Source organism: Gallinula chloropus (assembly GCF_964237585.1).
Source record: "Gallinula chloropus genome assembly, chromosome: 1".
In the NCBI taxonomy this organism is placed as follows: domain Eukaryota; kingdom Metazoa; phylum Chordata; class Aves; order Gruiformes; family Rallidae; genus Gallinula; species Gallinula chloropus.
This window is the reverse complement of record NC_140085.1, coordinates 489982-508119: the sequence shown is the minus strand read 5'-3', so window position 1 is coordinate 508119 and position 18138 is coordinate 489982. Positions and strand designations below refer to the sequence as shown.

The 18138-nt window shown below is 46.4% G+C and overlaps 2 protein-coding genes across 2 annotated transcripts in view; one reads left to right on the top strand and one right to left on the bottom strand.

Annotated features, from left to right (window-relative positions):
- The window catches only part of GOLGB1 (golgin B1), a 69056-nt gene extending 59793 nt beyond the window's left edge, over positions 1 to 9263 (bottom strand). Inside the window, exons 1-5 of the mRNA XM_084279220.1 lie at positions 9207 to 9263; positions 4671 to 4792; positions 2542 to 2647; positions 1795 to 1947; positions 846 to 998 (exon numbers count right to left, since the gene is read on the bottom strand). Coding sequence (XP_084135346.1) covers positions 846 to 998; positions 1795 to 1947; positions 2542 to 2640 — 405 coding nt within the window. The 5' untranslated portion in view covers positions 2641 to 2647; positions 4671 to 4792; positions 9207 to 9263. The remainder of the gene's footprint in view (positions 1 to 845; positions 999 to 1794; positions 1948 to 2541; positions 2648 to 4670; positions 4793 to 9206) is intronic.
- Positions 9264 to 12572: 3309 nt separating this feature from the next.
- LOC311201517 (guanylyl cyclase-activating protein 1-like) lies at positions 12573 to 18138 on the top strand (the record flags this gene model as incomplete). Its single annotated transcript, XM_084275909.1, has 4 exons — positions 12573 to 12770; positions 15131 to 15280; positions 16894 to 16984; positions 18011 to 18138. 4 exons carry the CDS (start codon positions 12573 to 12575, stop codon positions 18136 to 18138), a joined length of 567 nt encoding a protein of 188 aa, XP_084132035.1.

The window sequence follows — 18138 nt, the reverse complement described above, 5'->3', positions numbered from 1 at the left end:
GGAACTGATGCCGTTGAACATCTTTGTCAGGGATATGGGCAATGACTGAGCACACCCTCAGCTAGTTCACTGACAAAACCAAGCTGTGTGGTGCAGACAGCATGCCAGAGGAAAGCAATGCCACCCAGAAAGACACTAACAGACTGGAAAAGTGGGCCTGGGCAAGCTTCATGAAATTCAACAAGGCCAAGGGCAAGGTCCTGCACATGGCTGGGGACAATCTCAAGCGCAGGTATAGGCTGGATGGGGAATAGAGCCTTGAGGAGATGGCTTTATGGCTTTGGTGGATGAGAAGCTCAATAGGACTCAGCAATATGTGCTTGCAGCCCAGAAACCAACTACATCTTGGGTTGCATCAAGAACAGCATGGCCAGCAGGTCAAGGGAGGGGATTCTGCCCCTCTACTCTGCTCTCATGAGACCCCACCTGAAGTACTGCATCCAGCTCTGTGGTTCCAGTGCATGAAAGACAGGGACCTGTTGCAGCAAGTCCAGAGGAGGCCACAAAGATAATCAGAGGGCTGGTGTACCTCTGCTATGAACATTTTAAAACTTACAGCTTGGACACATGATTTCAGCAGGAAAGAACTTGGCTACAACAGATTACTGAAGATACACAAAGTGAAACTGCCCCGTACCCTTGAGGAGATCAAGTTTTGTGCCCTAAGGGCATCTGGAGTACAAGAAAGCTGGACAAACCAGCTTCCTAGAGCACAGACATCCTTGTTGGAACCATGAATGTCTGGCTGACAAGAAAGATAGGACACGCTAGCTCACTGGGACATAAAACGTCAGGTGGCACCAGATCAAAGGCTAACATGTTTTAAGTAGCTCTGTTTTCCCAACCTTGGGGTGCACTTGCTCTTCCAATAAGGTCTGTGCTGGCAGTGGTGATCCTTTCTCTGTCAGCTCCTCAATGCGTTTGTTCAGAGAGGCCAGTCTGGCTTTGGCCTGAAGTTTAAGCTTCATCAGCTTCGCATCTGCAGCATCTCGCTCTTTCTGTAAGAGAAGGATACAAACTGACTGCACTTAACATTCCAGTGCCACCACCCTGAGAGCACCACTTGGAAACGCTAGATATCTGTCAGTGTGATGGTCTGTGTCTAAACTTGGCCCCCAACCCCGCCCCAGTTACAATGCTGATTAAAACACATCCAGGAAAGAGATCTTCTCTGAAACACTATACACAGCAAAATAGCTTCTGCTCTGGTACCTTCTCTTCAAGGGACAGACCCCTCAAAGGACTTCTCCCAGGAATTAGTACAAGCTCATCAGTACAAACTTCCTCTACTATATGCAGTCCCTCAGCACTATCTCAAGTAACTCCAGTTCCATTCCTGTCATGCCTCAGGGTATGCAGTATGTATCACTGGTTACAGGCCATAAAAATCACCAGACTGCTGGGTGGCAGCAGCACACAAAGTGATGTCACACTTTTCTTTCCCCACTTCAGAGTGTTTGAGACAATGCCTCACACAAGGTGTTAGTACTTATTAGAATCCCAAGGAATCTGCAAGGGTCTTGGGGAGCTCAGAGACAAAACACCACATCAGTAGGATGTAACTTACCTGGTCCAGAAGAAATTGCCTCTAAGCAAAATGAACAGAAGCTATCCTACATGCCTTGGGTTAGGGTCCATTCTTTGGATTCAAATAATTATCTGGAGCTGATGCATTTAGTACTGCAGGTATCTCAAATTTAAACAAAACACACACCAACCCAGAGACTGGCTTGCATGGAAAGCTGAAGCAGCATTTTATTCTTTCTCTCGGGTCCCCAGTGAAAGAAATGATACCTTCAGTACAGTTTCCTTTTGCTGGAGCAGGACATCCTTTTCTCTGATCAAATCCTTCAGCTGAACAACTAGTTTTTCTGTTTTGGCGAGGCGCTCCAAAAGCTCCTCAGGTGACTCCTCCATGCTTTCTGCTTCTGGATGTAAAGCTTCTACCTAGGGCAAAGAAATGAGTACTCTGGAGGAAAAAAAGTCTGAACAGACTGCAGCATAGCATCTGAATGGTATCTTCAGCTCTGCTTCTATATTATGCACTCTGTTCCTTGCAAGTATTTCATGTAGCCTATACAAGTACACAAAATTAGGTGAAACCAGGAGGAAAGCTTAGTATACATAGGAGTCAATACTGGGGATACACAATGCAACACCAGCAAGTCTGAAGTGAGTGGCGCTGAGACTCTACCACACACACTATCCACAACCTCACATACCAAAGGGCAACAGAGAGACCAAGCCATCTACCATCACCTAATTATGCAGGGCTTCCCTTCCTGCTGTACAAAATCATTAGTACTCTTAGAAGTCTTTCTTCACCCTAATTCTAGGGGTTTTTTTTCCTAGCTTGTTCATAAGATGTAGAAACTAAGCAGATTATGGTCTGCCCCACACAAGCGCTGATTTGAGACCTCAGGAATACAGAAGCAGAGTGGAATGACACCTCAAGCTAGTACTCAGCATTGAAAAAGCAGGAAACAGTTCTCACTGCAGTCAAACGATTCACGGTCCCCAAACTCTCAGTAAGATCTGTACTGTACTCACAGTAGTAGAGGATTCAGTAACTGGCTCTCCATCATCCCCTGACAGCTCTTGTAAAACAGTACTTGCTAAACCTGACAGACGGCTCAGCATCTTCAGCCTAAAAGAGTCAGAAGAAATAAGGTAAAATAGAGAGCCAGAGTCAATACAGCTAAAAAGAACAAGCATCCCTTCATGCTGACCTCTAACATTATAGAGGTGACCAGGTACACAGGAAATACATCTCCTCTACCAAGAGAGAAAAGCCAAAGTAAAACTTCAGGAATGTGATCATGTCAACAAAAGCAGCCAGAGCTTGTGAACATAAAAGCAGGTGATGTGCTGGTAAGACACATGAAGATACCTTCATCACTTTACATGTAGGATTGAAAAATACATTTTTATACCAGTTTCAGCTCACCCTCATGGCTCATTCTTGATCTTTCTTAAGAACGACATTACAGAACCACAACCTGTTTGAGTTACTCAAAAGAGGAGTTAAGTGATTCTTAAATTAAGTCACTTCTTTACAGGCCAAACTCAGTTTGCAAATACAGCTTTCTGTTAATCAGTAGTGGAAATCATGAAGTCAGTCCTGATGGTTGCTAAGTAGATGCAAGTGTGTCTTATGAGAGAGATAAGACCTCTGCACATCATGTGTGTGACAGGACAGAACCCTGACATAGGGGAATAGTAAGGAAAGGGCAAATATTCCCTGGCTGCTGCTTATCATACCATCGTTCCTTCTGACATTCAGGAGTCAAACTGATCCAGAAACTAGTGGTGAAGAACCAGAAAAAATGCAGCAGTACCAGCCATCAATACATAATTTGCCATTTTGGAGAGGGTGGCACATGAAGTTCTCCACTATTAACCCAGAAAACAGGATGCAATCCATGTCAATGAGTTCATCAAATTCTAATGAGCAGTTAGAGTAAGTCAAAGTACAGAGCTGCCAACCAGAGTGATCTTAACAGGCTCGAGAAACTGATGTACAGAAACATAATGAAGTTTAGAAAAGTTAAATCCCTACACCAGGGATGAAACTACTGTATGCAGTAGTACAGGCTAGAGACCAACTGGCTGTAAAACTGTGGCAGAAAACAACCTAGGGATGCTGGTGAATAAAGCTTAACACGAGTCAGCAGCGTGGTCTCACATCAGAGGAGGTCAGCTACATACTGAGTTGCGTTAGGAAGACTGCAGAGAGCAGGTTGAGGCCAGCAATGATTCCTTTCTATCCAGCACTGGTACGACAGCATTTGGAGTACAGTTTCCATTTCCAAGCTCCCTGATATGCATAAAGGACAGGGATGAACTAAAGCAAGTACAGGAGAAAGCCCACAGAACGACTGGGGGTTGGATTACAAGACGTGGAGAGGCTAAAGAAAGCTTGAGAACAGCAGGTAGGGAGGGGAATATAACTGCTGCCTTCCCTATAATCACTTACAATGTAGCTAAAGACAGAGCCAGACAATTCTTATGAGGTGCACAGGAGATGGACATGGGGCAATGAGCATGAGTCGCCCTGCAAGAAATGCCAGTCAAAAGAAAGAAGAGAGAGGCACAAGGAAGATGATAAAAGATACTGGAATGGGCACACAGCAACCTGATTTAATTTTGAATCTTAGCCATGCTAAGAGCAGAGGATTTGGCACAATGAACTCCCAAGGTCCCTTAAGATGTAAATTCTTCTAGTCTTCTATGAAGGAAGGTCACATGTATCCTAACAGACAAGCTACAGATCTGTCCCAGTGTTAAGTCCATGCATGTAAATGGCAAAACAATTTGTACAAATGTAAAAGAAGCTCCAATAGTGAAAACTCACACAAGCCATAAGTAATCACAGTGATTACTTCCACCAAATGCAATCTTTTAATATGACAAGATGGCTATGTTTAGCTAGAAGTGGGCTCCTACAACTGGCTACAATTATCCACTCATTGCTAACCTCCTTTATCTCAGTAAGTAAATCTTTGCTCTGAGATTGTCAAAGGAAGTGTGGAAACGCTGACAGTGGAAAGGACAGCTGTGCATTATTTTGCTGTAGCAGTCAGACCTTCTAACCACCTGATTTTAAAGCAGCAGAAAACATCACAATGCACAAGAGAGTGTAAGTAGGAAAAAGGCACGTAAAGACCAACCTCTTTTATGCACCAAGGAGCTCACAGGTCCATCCATTCATTAGTGAAAAGGTTTCCAAGGCAGGGCAGTCATGCACAGGTCCTTCACACCATTCTTCATTTCTTGAGTACCGACCAAGACCCTTGTTGGAGAGCAAAAAGAGAAGGGGGTGGGGGGAAGAGGAAAATGATTTATCCAACAGCAAAGAAGTAAACCCATTCTTCATCCTACACAGTACACTTTGGGATTATTACAGTCAGACATTTGCAATAAGCATAAAAAGTGAAACATCTTCCTGGTTTGGGAAACTGGACTTTTCCTGTTCTTTCAGAGATACCCTGGTTTTTTACCCTGTATGGCCTGAGCTTATTCTCTTCAGCCTACAGAAGGAAATACCTGAGAAGCAGTTAGTCAAGCAAGAAGACAGGAGGCAAGAAGCCAGGCCTCAGACAGTCTCTTGCAGGGTTCTAGAGGATAAGATACTCAAGAAGCAGACTGTTGGAAAGCCAGGACTGTCCACATTCTGTACCAATACCACAGCCAGTGAAAATAGTACCAATTCCTTACTCCTCAGCTGGCCCTAGGCAAGACCGAGGCACGAAACTCCAGAATAACAGAGTTCCACAGTTCCTACTAGAGAAATGTCTTCTGTCAGCATCAACTGTTCATCAAGCCATCAACACAACAAACACTCATTTAAAGACCCAGAATCCCCAGTTCATTACAAGAGTAACAGAGTATTTCTAGTTCTGTAAACCTCCACCCTCACAAGGCCTCAATGAGGAGCAGAACCCTCTGTCTTGGCAATGGTAAAAGCAGGCATCCAAATGCAGAAATGCCTTTGACTGTCACATATTTAAAGAGGATCGATCTGATCTTCCTACTGAGCATTAGGCCACAGCAGCTTAAAGTGACAAATGCACCCTATGTGGTTGAGATGTGACATCAGGTAATTTAGGACTGGTAGAGCAAATAGATGAATTGTTAGAAATGGTATTAGAAATACACAATCAGCATCCCAGAATCACAGGGGTTGGAAGGGACCTCGAGAGATCATCGGGTCCAATCCCCTGCCAAAGCAGCTCCCTAGCTCATACTGCACAGCTATGTGCCCATAAATACAGGCATAACAGACTCAACACAGAACAAAGGACAGAAAACTCTCTAGTTTATTATACTACCCTGCACCCCCAGTGACACGAGTCGGGTAATGAGAAGCATGACCAGATCTTAAAGCACTTTCCCCCCACCCCTCCCTCCTTAGCAGACTGCACTCTAGTCATGATTTCACTCCCTTCTTCCCCCCATTGTGGCACAGGGAAGGGCAGGGACTGGGGAAATGGGGCCTTTGGTCAGTTCCTCACAAGTTGGTTTCCTTCTTGGCCGGGGGGACATTCATTCCTCACCCCCTGCTGCACCGTGGGGTCCCACCCACAGCAGACAGTCCTCCATGAGCTTCCCCAACTGAGTCCTTTCCCATGGGGCGTCAGCTCTTCCCCAGCTGCCCCAGCGTGGGTCACTGCTGCGGGTGCAGCCACCAGTCACAGAATGTCTTTCAGTCCCAGACTGCTCCAGCCTGGTCCCCCATGGGGTCCCAAGCTCCTCCCCAGCAAACCTGCTCCAGCACGGATCTCAATCTCTCATCTCTGTGTCTCTGTCTCTCTCTCCACGGGCTGCAGGTGCTGGCAGGGGCTCCCTCCAACACGGGTCACACCATCTCCTGCATGACTTCCCCTGCCCCAGCGGGGGGCCTCTCCATGGGCTGCAGGTGGGGTCTGGGCCTTGTCCCTGGGCTGTGGGGGACACCCACCCACTCCACCTTGGGTCTCTCCAGGGGCATCTTTCTCTCTGGCACCTGGGGCTTCTCTCCCCCTCACCAGCCTTGGTGCCTGCACAGCTCCTCACATCTTCTCACTCCCTTCTCTGGGTGCAGAATGCACAGCTGCTTGTGTTTGTTTTTCTCCTCACTGTGATTCCCAGAGGCACCATGACCATCGCTGACGGGCTGGGCCTTGGTCAGCACCGACTTGGGCCTTGACTCAGCTGGTGTTTACTCTCTGGGGCGTGCACAGAGCTTCTGGCTGCTTCCTGCAGCAGCTGCCCTGCAGCCCCAACTTCTGCACCAGAACCCAGACACACAAAACTACAACAGGCAAAGCAGAACCTAGGCATCTGCAGACATCCACTGTAAGCAGGAAAATATACAGGGATCAGGAATACCTGCATGCTACAGGCATTAGAGTTCCAACCATATGTACATGGACTATGCTGAGGAAAGATTCCCTGACCTTCACCCAGGCTGGTTACATTAACCTGATACTGAGCTTTAAGCTCACATGCCTTGTTGCACTCAGATCACAATTCACCTGGCCTGCATGAGGAGTGTTGTCAGGAGGAAGGTGATCCTTCCTCTCCTCAGCCACAGATGGGCTCACCGGAATAAGAGAGGTGGGAACTCATTAGAGAAAATTCAGTGAAGGACAGAGAGAAGGCTTGAGGAGGATCTTATCACAGAGTCACGGAACAGGTTAAGTTTAGAATAAATCCCTGGCATTCTGGTCCAACTTCCCTATTCAAACAGGGCCACCTCAAACCAGTTGCCCAGGACCATATCCAAACAGCTTTTGAATGCCTCCAAGTATAGAGGCTCCACAACCTCCCTGGACAACTTGTGCCAGTGCTTAGTAACTCACAGAGTAAAAAAACACTTCCTGATGTTCAGAGAGAACCTCCTGTATCTGTGCTTGTTGCCTCTCATCCTATCACTGGATGCCACTGAAGAGAACATGACTCAGTCTTCTTTGAGCCCTCCCGAAGAATAAATCCAGAAGCAAGCACAACATGGCTTTAAATACTGTCCCAAAGTGAACAGTCTACATGCAAGACAATAGCTACCTTGTGCTTTAGCCTCAGGGACCTGTGGCTGGAACACCCTAGTGCTTGCATTTCACATTTACTTCTGAGCTTCCAGCAGGGAAGTACTATACAACACTGGCCAATTTCCACATAAACAGAAGCAGACAAACAAAAAAGGACAGGGGTTATTCTGTGTTCCCTGGCTCACCCAAATAAAGTAAACAGTGCAGCTCTCAGATAAAAGACTATTGCTCTTCCAGGGTAACACTGACTTCTATGGATTCCAATTTTTGTAATTAACAGCAGAACACTAAAGACCTGCAGCATTGTGTCTGTGAGGTAAGCCAGCACAGTTTTGGCTGTGGCTGAAACAGGTCAGCATTTCTACAACCATCAAACTTTTGTTTGTGAGACATTACTTGCAGCACTGGGGCTATCAGCTGTGCTAGAGAAGAGACTCCTTGACTCTGAAATATGCTTCATTTACTGACTCAAATAGCCTAAATCCCTCACTAGTTGTAGTACAGTCTGCATTCAAGCAATAAGCAATGCATAAATCCATGCATTTCTATCTCTAGGTATTAGCCACAGGGAAGACATTTTTCTCTAGCTTGCTCTGTTGTAAGTTCATTATACGTAAATTAAGCTTCATTCTTTGCACCTCCCTTCTTCTGAAGGCAAACAGGCATTGCTGCTGCATACAAGCCCTGAAACAAATTTCTCTCAGTGTGCAGATAGGCTCTGACAGAAACAAATACAGAAGAAGAGCAGATCTTGACCATCACTGTTACTCAGGAGCCAGCAACAACTCTCTACCAAAGGAAGGGGAATCATAGAATCACAGGGGTTGGAAGGGACCTCAAGAGATCATCAGGTCCAACCCCCTGCCCAAGCAGGGTCCCTAGGACAGGGCGCACAGGGCAGCATCCAGATGGGGCTGGAATCTCTCCCAAGAAAGAGACTCCACACCCCCTGGGCAGCCTGTCCCAGGGCTCCCTCACCCTCACTGGGTAAAAGTTCTTCCTATGCTCTAACTTGCAGCCATTGCCCCTTGTCCTGTCCCCACAGACACTGAAAAGGTGATAGCCATTTCCCCCTGCATCCCATACTGAAGATATTGATAAACATTAATAAGGTCCCCCCTTAGTCTTCTTCTCTCCAGGCTGAACAGCCCCAGCTCCCTCAGCCTTTCCGCACAGGGGAGATGCTCCAGGCCCTTCAGCATCTCCATAGCCCCTCTGGACTCTCTCCAGGAGATCCCTGGCTGTTTGATCCCAGATCTACAGATTTACAAATGGCAGCAGAGCTGACCGCAACGCCTCCAGTGGGCCTCACTGGGCACAGACCTTCCCAGGACAGGCTCGGCTGCCACCTACACCTGGGCACCGCTGTCAGACCGCTGGCCAAAGGCAACACGGTCGTAGGACAGGACCCGGCGTGCTGGGGCCTGGTCGGACGGGACCGCAGAGCCTGAAGAGAGGGGATCACCACCGCCGGCAGCCCGCCCCGGCCCGGCCCGGCCCGGCCCGCTGCTCCTCACCGCCCCGGGCCCCAAGACGCTGCGAGCCCGCCCCGGTTTCTGGGCCCCGCAGGGTCGCTCCCAGCGGGACTACCGGCAGTACCCACCGTCGAGAGCCGGGTGACAGCGCCAACGCCGCACCCTGCGGAAAGACACCGACAGACGGACGAGAGGCACTGACCTGCCAAGGCCCCGCGCACGCCCAGCCCGGACACGGCACCGCAGCCATAAAACCAACCCGCCCCTCCGCCACCTCAGCACCGGAACATGCCTCCGCGGCTTCCGCTTCCAGGCGGGCCCCGCCCCGCCGCAGGCTATTCGCCAATCAGTTACAGAGAAGCCAAGATAGACGTAAACGTCAGCGAACTGCGGCGAAGAGGCTTCCTTGGCGCCGTGGTTATCCTGACACATGGCACGGAACTACCAATCCCGAGCAGGGCCCGGAGACCCGCCCAATAACAGGAAGTGACGGCGCAGCCGAGACTTTCCGGGTCGCGCATAGGGCTGGGGGGCGCGGGGCCGTGCCGCGCCGTGCCGTGCCTCGCCTCGCCTGGCCTGGCCTCGCCTCGCCTCGCCCCGCCCGCTGCTTGCGGGGCTGCTGCAAAGCCACAGGCACAGGGTGGTTTGGGGGGGAAGGGGCGTTTAGGGGTCACGTCGCCCTACCCCCTGCGACGGGCAGGGACATGCTTAACTGAATCACAGAACCGCAGGACGTGTAGGGTCGGCAGGGACCTTTGGAGGCCACCTCGTCCCATCCTGCAGTGACAGAGACATCTTCACTGGAGCAGGGCGCTCAGAGCCCCATCCAGCCTGACCTTGGGTGTCTCCAGGGATGGGGCCTCCCCCAGCTCTCTGGGCACCCTGGGCCAGTGACCCTCCCCCCTCAGAGGGAAGAGCTTTCCCCTCATCCCCAACCTCAGTCTCCCCTGTCCCAGTTTGACCCATCCCCCTGGTCCCATCGCTCCAGGCCCTGGGAACAGTTCTTCCCAGCTTCCTACAGGCACCTCTCAGGGACTGGAAGGGGCTGTAAGGTCCCCCCGGAGCCTTCTCTTCTCCATGCTGGACCAGCCCAGCTCTCCTAGCCTGGCTTCATAGAAGAGGTGCTCCTGCCTCGGATCATTTTTGTGGCACTCTGGACACACCTCAACCCTGGTCTAGTGGAGGGTGTCCCTGGCCACGGCGGGGGCTTGGAACTAGATGGTCTTTAAGGTCCCTTCCAATGCAAACCATCTGATGATTCTATGATCAGGCACAGGGCACTCATACTGACAAGCAACCATATTACATGCAACCAGCCCCTTGTATCCCCTCTCCCTCCATCTACCATGATGTTCAACCCCAGACTACATAGATCCATTCTTTTCCCCAACTTAGGTATCTCCCCTAGACATCTAATTATAAGTTTTGTTTGGTCCCTAAATGTTCTTCCCCTGCAACCCACGTTTTCCACACACCCAGGCAGTAACCCCACTCAGTCTGTAAGGTACTGTGACAGCTTTTTCTATTGACTCATTGTGATGGGTGTCACCTCCAGGTCCATGGATTTGAGGCTCTCCTATGACACTGTGGTGTGTTGACCCTGCCTGGAGGCCAGATGCCCACCAAAGTCACTCTATCACTCCCCTCCTCAGCTGGACAGGAGAGAAAATATATATAATGAAAGCCTTAAAGACAGGAAGAGATCATACAGCAATTAACATCATGGACAACACAGACTCAACACAATAAAATGCATCTATTACCCAATTGAAACAGAGTAGGATAATGAGAAGTAAAACTAAAAATTAAAACACCTCTCCCCCCAGCTGTCCCTTTTTCCTGGGCTCAACTTTATTCCCATATTCTCTCTCTCCTCCCCCTGAGTAGTATGGGGGGGGAAGGGTAAATGGGGGTTGTGGTCAGTTCATCACACATTGTCTCTGCTGCTCCTTCCTCCTCATGCAGAGGACTCCTTACACTCTTCTCCACTCCAGCGTGGGGTCCTCTCACAGCAGACAGTCCTCCATGAACCTCTCCATCCCAAGAAGGCTTCAGTTCTTCACAAACTGCCCCAGCTTGGCTTCTATGGGGTGCAGACCTTCAGGCACAGGCTGCTCTAGTGCAGTCCCCCATGGGGTCACAAGGGCCCCAGAGGACCTGCTCCAGTGTGGGCTCCTCTCTCCCTGCGCTGCAGATCTTGCCAGGAGCATGCTGCAGCACGGGCTCCCAAACGGGTCACAGCTTCCTTCAGGTTCCACCATGGGCTGCAGCTGGAATCTCTATTCCCCATCATCTTCCATGGGCTGCAAAGGGCACAGATCTGCTCCACAGGCTGCAGGGGAATCTCTGCTCCCATGCCTGGAGTGCCTCCACCCCCTCCTTCTTCATTCACCTTTTCTTACATCTTCTCACTTCTTTCTCTGGTAGCAAAAAGCTGCTGCTTATGGGTTTGGAGTTTTTTCTCCCTTCTTAAATATGTTATCACAGAGGTGCTACCACCATCGTTGATTGGCTTCGTCTTGGTCAGCAGCAGGTCTGTCCTTGAGCCGGCTGGCATTGGCTTTGTGGCACCTAGAGGAAGCTTCTAGCAGCATCTCACAGAAGCCACCCCTGCAGCCCTCCCACACCCCCCAAACCTTGCCATGCAAACTCAAACTACAGTCTTAGAAGGAAACAGGACAGGGGTTTAATTTCTCTTACTGGATTATTAGGTGCCTCACCCTGTGCATTTTTTGCTACTTCCTATTTGTGCAAATTAATCTTTTATGGGTTGATTGCACTTCTGTGTGGTTCTGGGATGAACCAGGTCAGGGAATTACTTGGGTTCCCCCCACCTGCCATTGTTCCTCTGCGCCTCTTTGTGTGTGTGGAGGTGAGCTTTTTCCTACATAGACTATCATTTATTACTTCTGTAGCACTTTCTGGTCCTAGACACTATGTTTTTGTAGTGTCTGTCCAGGGGGGCTTGTGGAGTCTCCTTCTCCAGAGATATTCCAGCCCTGTCTGGATGACGACCTGTGCATCCTGTCCTAGGGACTCTGCTTTGTCAGGGGGTTGGACCTGATGATCTCTTGAGGTCCCTTCCAACCCCTGTGTTTCTGTGATTCTGTGATTTTCAACATTTCTATTTGAGGAAACAGACTCTCAAATCCAGTTAGAGAAGCAGATCTTTACTTCACCCCAAACCCCTCATCTTGTAGCCTTTTCATCTTATCTTCATATATAACTATATGAAGGTTAAAAATAGGGTAGCATTCCAAAGCAGTATAGCTCTTGATGGCAGCATCTGATTAACCTTCTCACCCTTTCTGATTTGGATCCTGAAATAGCAGTGATTTGCTAGAATCTCCTTTCCATTCTAAGAGGACTGTTTGTACTATTGAAATTTTCAGGTTTGTAAATCAGCATCTAAGCAGATTAAGAGTTATAATTGGCTTGTGGAAAGTTAGATCCCTCACTTAGCTGACAGTAAGGTCAAATGTGGACTGAAGCAGACAGGCAGTTCTTTGAGAGCAACAGGAGGAAGAGGATCATTCCTGTAGCACCATTCTTCTGACTACGCATATGCATGGGGAACAATAGCAGCTCCACAGTGGATGATCTGCAAGCTGTTGAAATCCACCACTGGTACAAAAAGTTCATGACGGAGTGTCCTTCTGGACAGCTGACAGAGCATGAATTTAAACAGTTCTTTGGGCTTCGAGGGCTGGATCCAGAGGCAAACGAATACATTGAGCAGATGTTCCGCACTTTTGATATGAACAAGGTGAGTTCTCTAGCAAGGAAACTGCCTGCCTTGTAAAGGCTTAAAAGTGAATCAACTGCTGCACTTTTAGAGTCCTCCATTTTCTCTTAACAAACAGTGGTGTGGGAAGCTGCTGGGGGACACTAATGTAAGGTAGCTAAATGCAAGGGGCGAATTAATGTGCATAGATAATGACACAGATAATATAACCACAGGTAATAATGCCTTATTGCCCAAATACCTTGTGCAAGGTCATCTTTGAATTTTGAGAATTCCTTATTGTGTGTTAACTGACTTGGCCTTGTTTAACTAGCAAGACATTAACGAAAGGAGCTTTCATTATTCATATGTGTTCTTATTATTTAAAATTATGTCGGTATTAGATAGTAATCAACCAAACACCAGAGAATTCATAATAACATACACAGAGAAAATAATTTCCTAGTGTTTGGCAGCTGAAATTAGTACTGTGTGGGTAGACACGCTCTCCTCTGTGCTGGGAGGTAGATGGTATTCCTCACTGCAAAAGGTGACCGCTCTCTGTTCATAAGGTAAGAAACAGTAGCCCCCACAATTTCTTTAAGCATTCAATGCCCCTCACTTGTGCCTGTTTTTTATCCATATGTACTGAAGCCTATGCTTGCAGGCCTGTAATCTCAGTGACAGAGAAATTTGGGGGTTTTGGGGAGAATTCAAGATTCTGAAATGGTTGGAGCAAATGTCTGCAAGTTGAGGAGGAACTAATCACAGAGATCTGTGAAACCCATGGGAAATGGCAGTGTCAGTTTTGAAGAAGGAAATCATAGAATCATAGAATTGTAGGGGTTGGAAGGGACCTCGAGAGATCATCGGGTCCAACCCCCCTGCCAAAGCAGGGTCCCTAGGACATAGCCTAGGGACTGCTCAAAGAACTTTGGTTTGGACAACATGTGAGAAGGCATGAGAAGTTAAGGAATGCTAAGGAATATTTACAAATTTCCTGAAAGTAAGAGAGGAGTAGCCAGACTCCATTAGGGTAGCTGAGGTCTTGTGGTGATTGTAATGACTGGAAATCTCCAAGAATATCCTTTTTCATCCTAAAGTTCTGATCACTATGGTGATCAGAAGCAGTTTTTATAAAGTAAACCAACAAGTTTACAGTTTTTGCACAAGTCTTTGCCTTTTTCTCTGTCATTTCTTGGGATGTTTAAGGACTTTAAAATTTGTTCAAGGATGTTATGCATTCCAGTGGTCTCCTGTGAGCCCAATGTTAGGCAGTAAGCAACGTTTTAAGAAGACTCTCAAATTAAAATTTGATGAAAACTATCTTCTAGATAAAGTGATAGTGATCTCAAGGGAACTGATGTAAGAGTGTGGAAACTAGTAGAGGTGGACCTACAGCAGTTAATCTTAGCCTGTTAAATAGTTGGCCACTTAATCTAAGCTCCTTTTATAACCAAGAGCACCCAGGGGAAGAACCATTCTGTGGAAATACAGATATTGAATATGGGTGGAACCATCTGCCCTCTGGACTTTCAGATCTTGAGAACTCTGCTAAGGACAAAGAGGATACTTTTTCAGTAGTTAATTGCAATCGTGCCCTCCTTCACACCTTTACAGCTGGTTATCTCATATTTTGTTTAAATACCTCAATAAATTAAAGTGGGTTTCTTTCCTCTGTAATTTGTTAAAGTAGTCATTTAGAATCTTTGACAGAGAAATTCACTTTATTAGTGGTTTCTTTTTAACCACTTCAAATTTAGTTCAGTGTTAAAGCTAGGGATTATGATACTTTACTGAGCTTTTTGAGTTTCTTTGTAGATCCAAGGAATTGAATATTTAAAAAAACTAAAACCAGAACTTTTTTCCAGCTGTCAGATCATGTTCAATGTATTTTTAAAAATATCCTCAGTCACTTTTTTTTCCCCCCAGAGATGGAGAAATACTGAAATAGCAGAATGTTCCCATAAAGACAAAGCAGACCAGTACAGAAACACTGAGATAAAATTACCTTCCACTTTTCTTGGAGCCACAGCTCTGGATCAGTTTTCTCTCCTAGCAGGACATACGCAGTCAGCTCTGGTGGACAGAGAGGTGTTAGTTCACACTGGTCATGAGGAACTGCAGGTTCCATCTCTGCAGATGGCGAGCACAGAGTAAAATAGATATGAAATAGATCATAACTTTAGGAATCCAGGTATTTAGGTGGCCAGAGAAATAGTGTGTGTGTGTTTGTGTGTGTGTGTGTGCACATTGAAGCTTTTTCTAAGTCCAAGTCTCCCTGACATTTGTTTTTCTTTCTCTTTTAGCTGTGAATCTAAAGAACAATAAGATAAAACAGCTCCAGGGCCATAACTCCCTCAGTTTGTTTCTGTCATGATTTGGTTTCCATTTCCCCACAGGATGGATATATTGACTTCATGGAATATGTGGCTGCCCTGAGCCTTGTTCTCCGGGGGAAGATGGAGCAGAAATTGCGGTGGTATTTCAAGCTCTATGATGTAGATGGCAATGGCTGCATTGATCGACATGAATTGCTCAACATCATTAAGGTGAGTCTCCAGGGGTCTGTGTTCTTTCCCCAAAGACAAATTCCACCATACAAGAAAGACTTTCACTGTTCTTCATATGGATGATCATGGCTGACAGCAGAATTCCTCACATAAGCACAAGTGACAGGATCTTCTTTACTAACACAGCATGTGTCACAGTATAGCTAGCTCCATAAAATTGTTGTAGCTACCTAGGGCCTAAATTGCACTTTCCAGGATTTCAGACTTTGACTTGGCAGTTTCACTCTCTGTGATGTCCCTCCATATGTCCTTTTCCCCATGTGAATAGTAGTTGAAGAGTCACTCTCAGTTCACTTTCTAGAACAAGTCCCTAAATGTCAATATAATAAACCTTTTCTGACTCTGGCAGATAGTTTGAAGAATGACTGTCAATGGAAAAGACTGTAACCTAATAGCTGTTGAGGAAGGTGTTGGAATTACATGCATAAACATGATCTTATGAATATCTCAGAATGAATTATGCAGGAAGTTCGGATTTTTCTGTAGAGATTGGGAAACTAAAAAGAGGCAGGGAAGTTTAAATGACCCTGAATAATTTACACTTCTGCATAAGAAAGGTCAGAAAATGGATTTAATAAACATTTGAAACCTCAGCGGTCCACAAATAAGATGTTAAAAATGCATTGTCACCTGGACATGAATTTTAGTGCTGGGCATTAAGGGGATCAAACCAAGTCAGTAACTAATAATATACAGCCTCCTACTAATAACTTGCAATAGAAATACTCAGACATCACAGTGAAGCAGCAGATGGTAATTGTTGAACACAGAGCTCTTAAGAAACAAGTCCTGTGGGCAATAATTGGTGACTATCAATTTACTGCCCTTTGAATTTTGTGGGTGTAACTCCATGTCTTTTCTGACAGCCTTAGAAAGTTGCTGAGGTGATACTCAGTTTTAGTAGAATGGACTTTGAAAAAGAACGAAGAAACTTAACACATATTAGAAGGTAAAAACTAGAAAATGAGTGGTCTTAGATTCGATATGAAGGCTCTGGAATCACATATTAAATGGACATCCTTAAACAAAGGAAACAATTAGGCGTGGAAAGAGAGCCCTACACTATATGGTTATGATTAAGATGAATTCTAATAGACAGTCGTGAATATTGCTTAAACTTTCTCAAGCTGAAAAATAATCTCCAGTGAGCTTTAGGAAGCAGCAGGACACAAGGAAGCAGTATATAAATGGAAGCAGGGAAAGCAAGAATAGAAATAAATGACCACAGCATTTAAAAAGGGAATTTCACAAGGTGAAATGCAGAGGGTGTTTAACAATGTTTATTTGGCTGGGTGGACCAGAGGGTAATAGGAAGTGGATCGATTAGGTGGATCCCAGTTCTGCCATTTCTGCAGTACTTAACCCCTACCCTAGCAGATTAGGGTGATCCTCTGGGTTTCACTGTTCATTCCATGCACATTCCCTTTGCATCTTTCAGTGCCAACTGTAAGGGCTGGTGATTTCTGCTTTTTTCCTATGATGCTGGGGATGGTACCAGACATGACTGTCCTATTCTGAATCTACACTGACAGGGGGCAGTGGCATCAGTCTACCGTTTTGGGCAGCTTCCTATTCTTGCTCTTTGCTTTTAGGCTATTCGAGCTATTAATGGTGGTGACCATGAAACTAGTGCAGAAGATTTCACCAACCGAGTCTTCAACAAAATTGATGTGAACGGAGATGGTAAGATTCCTCTTTTCATCACCCAACTCAGATGGTCTCTGTCCTACAGAAAGATGTCCATGTCTTCTTCCTTTCTTGCTTGAACTTTATGCCTCTTCATTTTATATTTGCTTGTTATGTGATTCCTTATCCAGTAATGCATTCTGCATTAATTTTGCTAAGGCATTTTTCTCTGTGCATCATACACAATCAGTATGACAGGGTTTGTTCCCTGTACTAAGTCTCAGATGTATTCTGTCCACACAAGGATGGTAGTAGGGGTTTGGAGTAGGTTTGGGTTTATTTGCCTTTTTGTATGTTACTGCATAACTTATGCCAGAGTTACAAGTGGGAAATACTAAGATGGTCCCAGCAGCTCCTAAATATTTCAGCATCAGGGAAAGGAAGAACTAAAATTTAATGTTGAAGTTCAGTTTCTTTGCTGGGTCTGATACAGGCAGTACAACAAGCATGTGCAGTACTATGGACCAGTCAGTCCAAAGTTGGTGAATACCCCTGTAACTGCTGGATGTCCCCAAGACACTCTTCTTTGCTTGCTACTCTTCTTGTGCTCAGTACCTTCTGGCATGCTCCTTTGTTACTCTGGGAGAATTCTGCCAAGCTACTTCTCTGCACAAGGACTTTTTGCCCTAGGACAGAAAACCTATTTTTGCTGTCACAGCTTCCTTCTGTCACTTCTTTTCAACATCAAAAGCAGCAGGTGTGGGGCAGATTAGTCCTATGACAGGTTAGACCAAAAAGGATGCAGCTAATCCAGCCTCATTTGGAGGATCCTATTCCTTATTTCTGTACTTCCTCTATTCCTTCTTATGTACCCCTTTCCTTGCATGAGGAGAAAAACAAAGGAAGCTGGAGTTTGCTGAAGTGAAGTTTCATATAAGCTTAAAAAGGCTCTCTGAGGCCTCTTGGTGCTTTAGAATAGTGCACGTGTATGAAGTGGTCTCTAAAGTTAGATTACTGTACTCCTTTCCCTGTTCACATGTGGATTGGCACGATGCTGATGCTTTCTGTCTGTGTCTGACACAGGTGAACTTTCTTTGGATGAATTTGTGGAGGGAGCAAGGAGAGACGAAGAGTTCATGGAGGTTATGATGAAAACTTTGGACCTGTCACACATTGTGGCCATGATCAACAACCGCCGGCACAGTGTATAA